The following is a 15,506-nucleotide window of genomic DNA, read 5'->3' as shown; positions in this document are numbered from 1 at the left end:
AATTAAGATTGCTAGAATTTCACATTTTATTCCTCTTTGAAGAGGAAAGTTTATCTAATTCCACAGATTAGAATTAGTAGGATTCAGGGGAGCAGAATTCCATAACTGGCATAATGGAGGGAGTAGTCCTCAGGACTCTATTTGCACTGGGCCTCACTCCCTCTTTTTAGGAATAAAGGGGATGCTATTCTCGTCCAATGTACTATGATCCTCAAGATATTTCACAAGTAACAACATCTATATAGAAGTAATGAACCATGTGACCTAGCAGGTTCATAGGATATGCGAAAGGAATAATCGCTGCCTTGCAAAAAACCTATTCCTCACCCTTTCACTCATCATTCTCTGTCACCCACAAGGCCACCACTCTCCAGTATAATCCAAGGACATTCTTCTTAGATTATATGTTTCAAATTATATAGTCTACTAGGTAACAACGTTCTGAAAATAGGTTTGTTTTCATTTTCTCTATGATTATCTAGATGGCAATGCAATACTTTAACCCTAGAGTGTCTAATTGTTTAAATTTGATAATTAGCCTCAATTTTTACTTATGATCTAGCAATTCTTGGTACAATACTTTCTCGTTTTTTTTTTTTTTTTTGCGGTACCCGGGCCTCTCACTGTTGTGGCCTCTCCCGTTGCGGAGCACAGGCTCCGGACGCGCAGGCTCAGTGGCCATGGCTCACGGGCCCAGCCGCTCCACGGCATGTGGGATCTTCCCGGACCGGGGCACGAACCCGTGTCCGCCTGCATCGGCAGGCGGACTCTCAACCACTGCGCCACCAGGCAAGCCCTCTCTTGTTTTTTTAATTGCATAAAAATCTGATCAAAAGGACTCAAATTTTGACTCAATGGTGCTCGTTCGCCCCCTCTTCCCAATAGCTTTTTGCAATTCTAAAAAGTATCAGCCATTCCTTTCTCACTCTCGTTGACCTTCACATGTTCTAAGCCACAATCTGAGTCATATTCTCGTGTGTGTTAACTTTTATCTTTGTTTTACACTTGCTTCTGCTCATCTGAATTTTATTATTGGACTCCAAAGCCCTGGCCATTCATGGTGCTGAAAGCAACAGATGTCAGTTCCCTGGCTCCTTGCCCTCCTGTAGAGGGATCCGGCAGGTTGGACAGGTGAGTTTGATAGGAGTTATTCCAGAGCTCCTGTCTAGTTCCTATCTTGCTATAACTCCTTTCCTCTGTCTAGCCTACATAAAGGAAGAAAACATTTACTCAGACACTAAGCTAAATAACTCAACCTCCCTGCTAGAAAACAATTCTTTCTGAGTGATATTTAATAACTAGAAACATCCTAGAAGCCTGCTTGTAGGGGAAAAGTCAATCTAAGAATAACTACTCACAGCACAAAAAGTCAACTAAAATCCTTTATTTTTCTTCAGCGTTCTCTTTCTCTGAATTCTTTCAACTAGGCCATTAGCTCAACTGTTGACCTTGGGCAAGCTGCTTAACCTTTTTAGGCTTCAGTTTTGTCATTTATAAGTGAGGTACCAGTCACGTGGCTTACTCATAAAGTGTCCTCTAGAAATGGTTTCCCTCTCTTTGAGGCAGTTAGCAGAGATTTTTTTCTATTTAAATACTGGAACACCATACTAAAGGAAATAGTATTTTTTTAAAACACCAAGTAGGTTCCAGAGTCACAAATACTGGTGATGTATAAAGCAAACTTGACTTAATTACATTTACCAAGTAATCATTTAGAATGACTAGACCAAATCAAATCTCATCTATTAAAAAAACGATCTGTCGAGAATGAGGACAAGACAATTTCAAGGGGGTACCTACCAAAAAAAACCACAACAAAAAAACCAAAAACACACACAGAGATGAGCCTACACGTGAGATCAAATGTGAAGGAGGCGATGTAATTTTCCACTCTGAAATTGATGGGTGGTACTGGCTCCAAAAACATCAAATCAACACATCTTTCCCACTTAACTGTGCCAGTGATTTATTTGATCTGACTGGCCTGAAAAGTGACCTCTGGTTCCACCTGCTAAAGGATGTCTGACCTCTGCCTGTGACTCATTTCAGCAGAATGGAATACTCAGGTGGAATCCTGATGAACAGCCCCAACGGTAGACTACAGGTGACGCAGGGAAAGGGATTGTATTAATGTATCATAGTAATTTATTGGCAGTTTTGTGTGATAGTATATTTACTGAATGAGGCCTGCCAAAAAGATCAGGTTATAGCAGGAACACATGATTTTCCAACCAGCCATAAAATATAAATCAAATGCCTTTTCTGTCCACTGTCAGCCACCTCCACCCACTCCTTGTCCTCAGTTCTCAGACAAATTGAAGCACATGCCACAATTTGTAGAAGGAAAATCAAACTCAATTTCGCAGTACAATGAAGTGAGTTTTGGTCTTGTCATGTCCACTGACATATTGATCCCTAGAAGATTGAAAAGATCAGGATGTTCTAGGTTTTCGCTTTTATAAATAAAAACATGTAGAAATGCAATGTGTAAACGGAGGGCAATACAGCACGTATGCAGCTTTACAAAGATGCAAGAACTCCAGGGGGTCTAATGTTGTAAAACAGCGCTACGATATAAAAGTCACTATTTAAGAGGTCACATTTTCTTTCCCTTTAGAATTACAGCCTCAGAAGACAAATGGTCTCCTAATCCAGGTTCATTTAAAGTGCAGCTGATCAGTTCACAGCTAAAAGGAATTTTAACTAGAGAAGAAAAACGAAAAAACAGCCTATCTTGGCCCTTTGTAGAATTTATGTCAGATCTATAATGCCATAAACCCAACACTCTTATCAAACATTTTCTATTTAATCTGAAAGGGGACTGAGCCAAATCACTTATATGTTCACATCTGTGATTTGCAAAGTGCAGTATGTGTAGCCTCCCTGATACGTGTAAAGACCACACAGAGATGAAGCATTAAGAAATGGAACCACTTTATCACGAGGTGACGATGAAATTGTAAGAAATACCATAAAACACCCTAGAGTCTAGTAAGCTAAATTTCTAACGGTGGAAGGAAAAAATAAAGGAATGAACCCGTGTTTTCAGGTAGGTACAATGTCACTCGTTATGACAACAAGATGATTTTCTAATTACCATTTACTAGAGAAATACTGCAAAATTCTCTGCAACTCTATGGAAGTCATTACTGCGTATTACGTGGTGCCCTGTACCTCACATAAAACTGCTGCAAACATAGCTTCGCATGCCATTTTGGAAGGCAAACTGGGCACAGATCGATAATGTTGCCCAAGAAAAACCACACACAGGAATTTGAGGAGGGAAATAACTTCTTCCCTGATCCTAATTTAAATGGTTTCAAACCAGAAGGAACTTCTCGTTGGGCGTGATCTTTAAAAATTACAGCGATGCCTCACATCACCATATTCTAAAGTGATTACCTGTGGTAATAAAGATAAACTCATTAGTAATTACACAGTCCTTTATTGTGAAACCCAGAGAAAAATTATTTGAGGTATTTTTTTAAGCCAACAAGAGAATGACTTTACTTCTTCAATCAGTTTGACTACAGTAATGATTTTCTTAGAATTAAAATTTGTCGAAAGCTCTAAATATTTCACCTTTTAGACTAAGAAGCAAGTAGTTAATGTCACAGCTAATACATTTGTCAGTCTGCTAATTTTTTTTCTGTTAGAATAGGTAAACATCAGCCCTTTCTTAAAAGCATACTATTTACCATGTGTCAGGAGCAATGCAGGGAGAACTTATTGGAAAATCATGAGGTAGGGCGTTATGAAATGAACAGGAACCACAGGGAGACAACAAGAGAAACAAAAAAGGGAAAGGCATTTAATAATTCACAAGTGATGGTGGGGTGTGCTTCAGGTGAGTGGGGGAGGATGGTATTTACTATGAAAACAATAAAATCAACCCCCAAAATGCAAGCCAGAGATATTGGAAAATCTGAAAGAAAAGATAGTTTGTAAGAAATAGTTCCACTAAAAACAAAAACAACATTAAAACAAAAGAAGACTTATAAACGTGCAATGGAAATAAAAGAAAATGAGATCTTGTCCACATGACGTTAGAACAGAGAACGGTTCCTCAAATATGCTTATTATTTGAGAGAATAGGTGTAGAGAGAGAAGAACAAACTCTCCTTTCCATCTTTTAAAGATATAATACACTCATTTATGCTACATTGTGCCAGATTTTGTTTAAGGCAGCTTCGGTTTTACTGTAACTAGAAGAAAACAATAACTAGTAAATAATAAAGGTTAAGTGCTTTGTTCTGCCTATTATCAAATGTTCTTTCTAAAATTAGGATCATTGGGTCATTTGGGGGTCATTTTTTGTTATTATAGATCACTTGGAGCATGGGTTGATATCCAAACCTTGTGTTCCAAACCAAATATTACTGCCACAGCAAAATTTTCATTTAAAATGGACTTTTGAATATAATTTCCATCTTTTTTCTCTGTATTACATAGTTCCTCAAAAATAAGACCTTTACTTCCAAATAAAGAGAATAGTCAACAGTATAAAGTACTATAGCACTTTAGTTTCTTGGTGTTATAAAATTGGTATTGTCAGTATAAAATAGTTAAACATCTCTAGAAGAAATGGACAAATTCTCAGAAAGGTACAATCTCCCAAGACTGAACCAGGAGGAAATAGAAAATATGAACAGACCAATTACAAGTACTGAAATTGAACCAGTAATTTAAAAACTCTCAACAAGCAAAAGTCCAGGACCAGATGCCTTCACAAGTGAATTCTACCAAACATTTAGAGAAGAGTTAATACTTATCCTTCTGAAACTATTCCAAAAAAATTGCAGAGGAAGGAACACTTCCGAACTCACTCTATGAGGCCAGCGTCACCCTGATATCAAAATCAGACAAAGATAACACACACAAAAGAAAATTACAGGCCAGTATCACTGATGAATATAGATGCAAAAATCCTCAACAAAATACTAGCAAATTGAATCCAACAACACATTAAAAGGATCACACACCACGATCAAGTAGGATTTATCCCAGGGACGCAAGGATTTTTCATATCCACAAATCAATCAGTGTGATACACCACAGTAACAAACTGGAGAATAAAAACCATACAATCATCTCAATGGGTGCAGAAAAAGCTTTTGACAAAATTCTCATCTCTCCTTATTAAAATGTGAGGGAAGAAGCCTTGTGAGAAAATGGTATTCCCCAACTCAGAATTATTTCAGATGTTTCACACTTTTTTCTTTTTATCAGTTTTAGAATGAGTTAATTTAATAGGCTTTAAAAGATTATCTTTGTTTTTGTCATTAAATGAGTTAGACATAAACTAAGAGTTACAAATGAGTTCCTAAAAGTTCAGAACCCACGCTTTCTGCAGTTAAAGAAAGGTGGGAAAACATGCACCACTCCCTAGCTGTGTAGACTTCAATATGCTACTTAGATGCTCTGTGTCACAATTTCCTTATCCATGAAATGGGGTTAAGAAAGTAGCAACCTCACCAAGTTTTGAGGATCATATGCCATACCACAAGTCTTCAGAAGCATGTAGGTCACATAGCACATGTTCAGTAAAGGTTAGTTATTAGTAGTAGTTGCAATTAACCCGCCATCTATCCTGAATATGTCTCCTCCAAGATCATTTCCTTTGGTTGGTATTTCAGCGGGAAACTGAGTGTAGCCAGAAATCACCAGGCAGCATGCTCTTGACACAGGAATTTCATGAAATACATTTTCTTGCCTCAAATTGTCCCTGTTTCAACTAGTAAAGACCTCATAGCTTTGGGGCAATACCAAGTAGCAGATTCTCTTCATGATGTGTATGTGGGATATATACGTGGGGAGTGGGAGAAGGGCTTGGACAATATAGACTTGCTTTAAATCCTAGTGTGGGCTTCTTTTGGGCTAGAAGATCCGTCTCCTGTGAAATGAAGTCATGACCTGCAGTCATGTGTCAGAGAAGACCCCATCCTGCCCAGGCGCAACATGCAGCGTGCGTCTCAAGGGATGGAGTCCCACATCCCTCCTGTAGCCGACATCCATATGAGACACTACACGAATGGTGAGAACACCAGAGATGATTCACACAAATCTATTAACATGATGCCAGGAACAAGATATAGTCTTAATGTTAATATAAATGTAAGATTCATAATTGCAGTCTTATTTTTCCTAGTTTAAGCAGTCACTGTGAGGATTACGTACTAATGCAGTGACTAAAATCGCTGTGGGCATGGATCTGAGTAACAGAAACTAACTAAAATGTATTTGTACAGTGGCCGACGGGTCCATCCAGCTGCCTGTGTCTATTAAGGGGGCATCTCTATGTACTTGGAACCATTGAACATTACTAGCTTATTCCTAATTTTGGAAGTAACATACCATCACTTCCATTGCATTCTTTGGTCACCAGACCAACCCTGGTGAAATGTGGCAGAGAACTCCTTATACCATCTACCTGAAGCCCCCATTCCCTTTTGCTTTAGAGAACCAACATCACCAAAGATTTGCCTTCATGTTTTCCTTGCAACGCTGCACTTTAACCTAAGAATGATGCCAATATTCCAAATAATTCTGAGCACTATGTAGTTCTTTATGTATCTACTTAACTAGCTACTGACCTATATTTCATCCTATCTGTTTGTTCCTCCTCTCCTCCCCCTCTTCCTCCTCCTTCTCCTCCTTCTTCTTCTTCCTTTGTCCCTCTCTGCGCCCCCTTCATCTCCCTAACCCCTAACAGAAACGAAAAGGAGCTCTGGTTCAGCCTCACTGGATACCAGCTAAGGTAATAAAATGAACACTGCACTGGGAATTAGGGACTCTGGTGCTCCTCTCTGCCATCTGACTTTCTTAGAAAGGAAACATAGAGATGTTACTTCCTATCTATCTAAGTTGTGGTTTCTCTATTTCTAAAATTAGGAAGTTAGACGCTACACTGGTCTGATATGCCTTTCTGGCCTTGGAACTCTAAAATAAGAACCCCTGCAAGATGACTAATGAAAAGAACAAAGCAGAATTATGAGATTTACAGGCATTTCTCTAAAAAGTGATTTTGCAGACTTCTATACCTTTTACTCTAGTCTTGGAGTCTAGCTTTAAATCCTACAACTCACGTGGCAGGCAGAAGAACTTTTCCAGTGTTCTCTAGTGGGCATACCTATAGCACACATTAAAAGTACTAGACTGACATTCAGGATCAATGAACAACTTTCCAAAGGAATGAAAGGCGCCTACAACCAGCCAGTTGCTTATAAGGCAAATACTTAAAAGCTGCACCACAAACATCAGTGAAAGACACGAGCACACTGGGCACATAATCAATGTCAAAAAGATACATTATGTCCAGGCCTTCTCGGAACCCTCACGTACTTACGTGGAGCCACCAGGGATAGCGAAGCTTTTAAGTGTAAACAAATGGGCACTTACCTGACTGAGACAAAAGCGGTGTATAAGGGATTTTCGGTTCTATTGCACTCATCGGTGGAGGTAGCAAAGGGTTGGCGAAGCTGCGGAGTGGATGAGTTGGTCGAACACAGGCTGTGGGGATGGTTCTGCTGGGCGCCTCCTCACCGCTGGGATGCTCAGGCTGTGCTGGGGGCAACATGGGCGGCTGTTGGGTGGCTGGTCCTTCGCTCACTGCTGCAAGGGAGACAAAAAAAGCCATTCATAATCCGTGACAAAGTGGGCTTTCCCTAAGTCACCCAAAGGGGCCCTGGAGCAGTTCAGAGAGTTATGCCAGGATCTGACTAATCCATTCTTCACGTTGAGAACATTCCATCCCTCTACCCTCATATATTTAAGGGATAGGATAACACTGCCCCTTTAAACAGTAGAAATAGACCCAGTAGGACAGGGCTCTATCTTCCGGGGAGAGTAGTAAAATATACACGGCACTGACTGTGTTGCCTGAATTGTCTGGGCCTTGCAATTGTAAGTGAAAAAGCGAGAAAAAAAGGGTTATTTCTCCTTTCATAAGTAGCGATGTCAGTGACATTCAATGTACCAAACCCGGCTACGGCTGCATGATTATCTACCAGCCGATATGCCAATTTTTTTAAACATGCCATGTCAACTGTCAGACAAATCAGAGTTACCGGGTGCTCAAGGCATTGCTAATAAAATGATACGAATAATAACCATTATCATTATCTTCCATAACAAAATAGAAGCACATCCAGCTAAGAAGTTATAGGAGAGATGGATCTGCTGAAACAAGTTGCCTGAATGCAGAATTGCAATTTTTCCTCTTTGGTAGCAAACATTGTAATTTTCAGTCAGATTACTATGGTTAGAGAGGTTTCACACAGCCGTTTGTGACAAGCCTTTGGCTATCTGGACAGTTTTGCATGTGGAAACACACCTTTTCTCCAGAGAACACAGTTTAGTTCGACTAAAATACTGTTTATCATGCTAAGGATGCTGTGATTTGACTTTATTCATTCATATTCAGAGTCAACAGATCCCAGTTAAATTGAAAATGAACAGAGCTGCATAGCAGGTATAAGTGTGGATGAAAGAAGAGTATTTCTGATGACTTATTTCTTTAAAAAGTGCTACTGGGTAAAGTGGAAAAAATACAGTGATAGAAGATAATGTCTCACTTTTGAAAGAGAATTTCTATGCAGGAAATATTTCAAGATAATTAGTTTGTGAGATAATTTTGAGACACCTCTCTGGGAGGCTCAGTGAGGTCAGCAAAGGGCAGAGGAGATAGAAAATCTGATAATGCTGAAGGGGGTGGAGATTAAAGATACAAAAGATCAAGATATCATATTAAAGATATGCAAAAGCGAAATGTGCCTGCAGAGGGTATTTGATATTAAAACTCATTTGTCTATATTCACAAAGCGTTAGAGGTCCTCTGGGTCACTGAGCGGGCTTCAGGCTTACCCCATTCAAAGATGGAGATGAGGAGATACAGGGTTGGCCCAGGACAGATGCAGTCACTTAGCAAATGGAACCAGAAAATGGGCAAAGACTTGATTAAAGATTTCTTCAAATATGGAAAGTGTAATCCAGCAAACTGGATAGACCTCTGAGGGCAAGAGCAGTTTGAAGAGAAGTACCTTATCTCTAGGCTAGGAAGTCCTATCAAAGATGGAGAGGAGAAACACATGCAGGTACAATCTCAAGGTTCAAGTATGGGGCTGCAAGGAAAACATTAAGGCAAATCTTTGGTGGTATTGGTTCTCTAAGGCAAAAGGGAATGGGGGCTTCAGGTAGGTGGTATAAGGAGCTAAACTGCTTTTAAGAATGTAAAGGGAAAGAGGAATATGTGTGTTCAATCAAGATGGTGTAATTAGGTGGTTGAGAGTATAGTTTTAGAAACAAAGAAAATTATGAAGGTTTTACTCTAGACTCATATTTAGTCTAAAGGAACAAATGACCAACGGTCAGTTGTCCAAATAAAAATACAGTATCTCTCAGGTCTAGATCAGAGAGAAGCAGCTGCAGGCACCTACAACAAGGTCCTTCTTTATTACCAAAGGGCTGGTTTTTATTAAATGGTCCATATCATCATATTAAAAATGCCTCTCCAAGAAAAGAAAGTTCACAATTTTCCTCAGAAATCTGCTGTAATTCTCTCTACTGAAGACGGACTGCAGTAAATCCATATCATATTTTGAAAACTGCTTTAGTTATTACAGAAATAATAACGTTTTGTGATGTCTTTCTTTTCTTCATTCCTTCCTTCATATTTTCTTTTTCTATTCTACATTTTTGAAATCAAATAGATCTAAGTTAAAATATTATTGTGATCATAGGTTTAATAAAACTTACATGCAATTTTTTTAGTCTTCTAAAATTTAGTTACTTTAAAACCTCAGGCTTCACATGAATTCTGTTGACTTCAGTGAATTTTAGGGGGGACTCCCATTTTTCTTCTCTTCAGCATATTTGAAAATAAAAATGCTGTGCGTGCCTAGTCCTCCATTCCCAAGTTTTCAGTTGGCCACCATGATTCCCACTGGGAACATCACAATGTGGTTCTTGACTTTGAGAGAAGTAATGGTGGCTTGATATCAATGGACCAGCTCTTTAGCAAAATCAATACTTAGTACCACATAGTGAAAAGGAACATGCCTAATGCAATGTGCTAGGTGGAATGGGAGGGTCCAGCCTCAACACTGAATGTATCAGTAATGCATAAGGGACTGTTTTTGTTTTGTTGTTAATTTTGCTTAATACCTAATACAATGGACAGAGGTTTTCCATAGACAATTCATAATGCTTATATTTTACATAGAGCAAAAAAAAAAAAAAATGCCTTTTAGAAATGGCTGACATCTAAGGCAGTGAAAAAATTCTCAGACAAACACAATAGCAACTGCTCCACTGGAAAAGCTCTCATTTCAGATGAGCCCGTTTGGCCAGTTCAGGTGCCAGCTTCAGGACACCTATGTGAAACAGATTTGCTCTGTGACATGACATTTAGCTGTACTAAGAGCTCTAAAAGCAAAGAAAACCTCCTTTCGCCCACGAAGTGCAGCTTCCCTGCAATTCAGACACTAAAGTGAGAATCAAACATGTACTGGCAAGGCACTCCTTTTCAAATGATGAAATAGTAGGAATTCATTGTACAAATAGCATACAATTACACAGCAGAGTCAAATCTCAAGGCACTTTATAATAATTAATGTCAACACATAAATACTTGCTATGGAATAACTGGCAAAAATATTGCAAAAATGGAAATGAGGATTTTTTCTTCCATCTAAAATTGCAATATTTGAAAGAAATACAGCACTCATAACTCTAAGCAAAGACACTTCAAGACTCGAACATTTCTAGGAACCAAATTCACTCATTAATCTCAGAAGAACAAGATCATGCAATAATCCTAAGTAACCCCAACTCCTCACAGTTCGGATTTTTTTTAAAAGACCCGAGAGAAAAATTCATGAACTCTACTGTGCTGATCTTATTTAGGTCAACTTCCATTTGTTAACTGATTTCCAATTTGGCGGAGAGGCGGGGCAGAAAAATAACATGGATAAAGTTGACCAGCTTTCTCACCAAGACCATGCCGACACTGAAAACAATAGTGGAAATCATCTACTCTTCTCTAGTACCCGTTTCAAAGATGAGGAAATGGGGGCACTGATTTTATACTGATTTGTAGAAATGAGACCTCAAGATGATTATTTGAAGTTTTCAAAATATAGCACTTTTCCTTGTTCCCCAAAGGCCAGTTACTTTGCCTACTGAGGCTAAGAGCAGAACTGCAGCGCATTAGTAGGAAGAGGAAAGATTTGTCCATCATGACTGTATAAAGCTTTATCCATGGATCACCAAATATGTGTTATGCAAATGTACTTTAACCTATATCTTTCCTTTCCTTATGAGAGGGGAGAAATTCAGCTTTATTTGTGTCTTCAGAAAGCAGCAGTCTTCGGGGGCAGAGGTTTAGTGATTCATCTCTCAAAGTCAAAGGTCTTTCTGATAACTTTTGAGGAAGGAGAGTTGCCCCATTTCACACAGTCAAATGCTTCGTTTCCTGTGTGTGCCTTTCACTGTTTTTCAAGGTGACTAATAAGACATCTCCAGCCAGAGGCATGAAATGTTTTCTGCTTGAGAGAGAACAGGGATGTTTAGTGTTCTCCAAGGCATTTAGAAACTGATACTGAATGACTGGAAGTTAACTGTTTCTGACAATGATTTAGAGAGTATTTAGTTTCCTAGAAAAGAGGATGCGTTGTTTTTTTTCTTTTCTAAGCAAGCACTTAGAAACACATATTAGTTCCTATACCTTTTGCATTTCACATAGCTTTGGTCAAAAAGTACTTGAAGAATGACTGAGTATATATTTTAAAAACATGTGAAATCTTGGCCAGGAGTAGAATGCCTATGCCTGTTAATTTTAGATGAGAGTCAAGAATTATTAAACTAAGAATTCTGTTAAGAATCTTTTATTTGCATAACTTTCTATAATAGTTACATTATCTATTGAATGTTTGTATTATATATTATGTAATAGTTACATAATTAAATTAATTTAATAATCCTTACTTTTAAATAAATTAACAAAATAAAAAATCTACTAAGGAGACTAAATTTTTCTCCCTTCCTTCTCCCTCTCTCTTTTTTTTCTTTCTTTCTTTCTAATAGACCTTAATTTTTAGAGCAGTTTTTAGGTTCCTAGCAAAATTGAGTGGAATATACAGAGATTTACCCTCTGACCCCAGATGTGCACAGCCTCCCCACAATCAAAATTTTGCACCAGAGTCATCCATGAGACTAATCACAGATATAAACAAATCTGTGGTCCTTAACCACAGATGAAAACAAATTTTATACTAGCTCATTTATTGTTTTTATTTTTTTCACTGAAATTTAACTTTTGGAATCAAAGAGTAAATGGGATGCTGGATTTTCCGAAGGAGATGATGCTTTTAAAAATGGAAAAGAATCTACAGGAACACCCATGAATAAAATAGCTAATTGCTAGTTTTAAACAAAGTAGTGAACTTTGGCTGTCACAGTCTTGCTGGAATGAACCAATAAAAGCCATTCTTACACTTTGTTTTAAAGTTAGAGAATATAAATGAAATCAAAAGAAAGCAGTAAACAACAAACCAATGAGGAGAAAACCAAACTAAAACTATAAACCTGTCTTTTCTGTTGGGGACAGTTCATTTCAGAAGTTGAAGAAGGGACTTGTGGGTTCTGAATTCTTTGACTGGAATCATCGCCCTAGCTGTCTGGGGATTCGGAAATTTTGGGTTGTTGGACTTCTCACACCTTTCATATTTAAATTCCTTCAGTATGGTTTGGGGGGCTTTTTTCTTCGAGTTTTTGCACACAACTCTATTCTCTAGACATGATGTGCAGTGAGAAAAAGAAAAATAAATATAATTATCTGTTGGTAGATTCCTAATGCCTTTTAATTCTAACCTTGTTACATCTAGATGATTTATGATTTCTTAGAGCTGTCCCTGTTGAGTTGGAAAAAATATAGCTACCCCACAAATATATTTTATTGCTGTTACCATCTTATCTATTACGAAATATCCCATCTCACAGGAGCTGCTGAGTCACCCGTTCGTAACAAGGAGAAGAATGCCATAAAATAGATTTTAAAATGCTGTGCTTGAAGAAAAAAAAAAAAAGCCAAATGGCACAGGAAAAATCACCAGGGTATATATAATAGCTTGAGATTCTTTCTCCATTCCTACATTCCTTGAAACAAATGAAATACTACTCTCAGGATACAAAATCAATATACAAAAATCAGTTGCATTTTTATATGCTAACAGCAAACTATCAGAAAGAGAAATTAAGAAAACAATCTCATTTACAATAGCATGAAAAAGAACAAAATACTTAGGAATAAATTTAACCAAGGAGGCGAAAGAGCTCTACACTGAACACTACAAGACTTTGATGAAAGAAACTGAATAAGCTACAAAAGATGTAAAGATAGACTCTGTTTATGGATTGGAAGAATTAATATTTGATGAATTGATGAAAGAAGACTTTGATGAAAGATTTTGATGAAAGAAATTGAACAAGCTACAAAAGATGGAAAGATAGACTGTGTTCATGGATTGGAAGAATTAATATTGTTAAAATTACTACCCAAAGCCATCTATATATTCAATGCAATCCCTACTGTAATTCCAATGTCATTTTTACAGAAATAGAGAAAAAAATCCTAAAATTTGTATGAAATTCTGAATAGCTGAAAGCAATCCTAAGGACAAAGCTGGAGGCATCATAGTTCCTGATTTCAAGCTATCTCACAAAACTATAGCAATTAAAACAGTATAGTATTAGCATAAAACATACACAGACCAATGGAACAGAATTGAGAGCCCAAATAAATCTCCACATATAAAAATCAACTAATATTTAACAAGGAATCCAATAATATATCATGGGGAAAGAAGAGTCTCTTCAATAAATGGTGGTGGGAAAACTCGATAGTCACATGTGAAAGAATAAAACTGAACCCCTATGTGGTACCATCTGCAAAAATAAACTCAAAATGGATTAAAGGCTTGAACATAAGACCTGGAACTGTAAAACTCCTGAAAGAAAACTTAGACATTTTTTTGATTGGACACCAAAAGCAAAGCTAACAAGAGCAAAAATAAGCAAGTGGAACTTCATCAAATTAAACAGCTTCTTCACAGAAATAAAATGAAAAGGGGAGAAAATTCTTACAAATCAAACATCTGATAAGTGGTTAATATACAAAATATATAAAGAACACATACAACTCAACAGGAAAAAGACAATGTAATTAAAAAATGGGCAGAGGAACTGAATGGGTATTATTCCGAAAAGGGAATATAAAAGACCAACAGATAGATGAAAAGGTGCTCAACGTCACTAATCATTAGGGAAATGCAAATCAAAACCACAATGAGATACCACCTCACATCTATTAGAATGGCTAAAATAAAAAAAACAAGAGCTAACAAGTCTTGGCAAGGATGTGCAGAAAGGAAAACACTTTTGCACTGTTAGTAGGAATATAAATGAGTGCAGCCGCTATAGAAAACAGTATGGAAGTTCCTTAGGAAATTAAAGATTGAACAATCATATGATCCAGTCATCCCACTTCTGGGTGTAGCCAAAGGCAATCAGGATATCAAAGAGATATCTGCACTCCTGTGCTTTTTGCAGCATTATTCACAACAGCCAAAACAATGAAAAAGCTAAGTTTTTGTCCAGGATGAATGGGTAAAGAAGATGTGAGATATGTATCTAGCTATATTTATATTTATATCTGTATCTATATCTACATCTACATCTCTATCTATCTATCTATCTATCTATATTATTCAGCCATGAGAAAGAAGGACATCCAGCCATTTGCAACAACATAGACAGACCTTGAGGACATCATGCTGAATGAGATAAGTCAGACAGAGAAAGACATACATTATATAACATCACTTATATGTGGAATCTAAAAAAGCCAAAGTCGTAGAAATAGAAACTAGAATTATGTTCACCAGGGGCTGGTGGTTGAGAGAAGAAGGGAGATATTGGTCAGAGTACAAACTTCCACTTATAAGATGAATAAGTTCTGGGGATCTAATGTACAGCACAGTGATTATAGTTAATGATACTGTATTATACACATGAAAGTTGCTAAGAGAGTAGCTCTTAAATATTTTTATTACAAAAAAGAAATGCTTATTATGTGACATGATGGGGATGTTGGCTAAGGTTATGGTGGTAATCATTTTGCAATACATAAGTGTATCAAATCAACATTTTGTACACCTTAAATTTATACAATGTTAAATGTCAATTATATCTCATTAAAACTGGAAATATGCATACATAAAAACAGATGAAATACCACTCTGGGAATTTTTCATTTCCAGCAACTATTTCTTAAAGATGAAAATGTATCGCTGAACTGATTTAATAAAGAGAGCTTTCATACAGTTATTGGTTATAAGGAAAATCAATGAGACATCTTTAGTTATAACCAACAGACACTTAAATAAGAATGTTGGAGGACAGTCACTTGCTTATTAACTTCCCAGTTAACAGAACAAATTAATTTCAAGCAC

At 37.3% G+C, this 15,506-nt stretch overlaps 1 protein-coding gene across 1 annotated transcript in view; it reads right to left on the bottom strand.

Annotated features, from left to right (window-relative positions):
- Window positions 1-15,506, bottom strand: part of DCC (DCC netrin 1 receptor) — a gene marked incomplete at both ends in the record, with an annotated part of 1,164,115 nt that overhangs the window by 46,939 nt on the left and 1,101,670 nt on the right. The window contains one exon of the mRNA XM_082668331.1: window positions 7,399-7,611. Within this exon, the coding sequence (XP_082524457.1) occupies window positions 7,399-7,611 (213 nt within the window). The remainder of the gene's footprint in view (window positions 1-7,398; window positions 7,612-15,506) is intronic.

This window comes from Grampus griseus (assembly GCF_964374135.1).
Source record: "Grampus griseus genome assembly, chromosome: 12".
Classification (NCBI taxonomy): Eukaryota; Metazoa; Chordata; class Mammalia; order Artiodactyla; family Delphinidae; genus Grampus; species Grampus griseus.
Note: the sequence above shows the minus strand (reverse complement) of the source record. Positions and strands in the feature narration are given on the sequence as shown.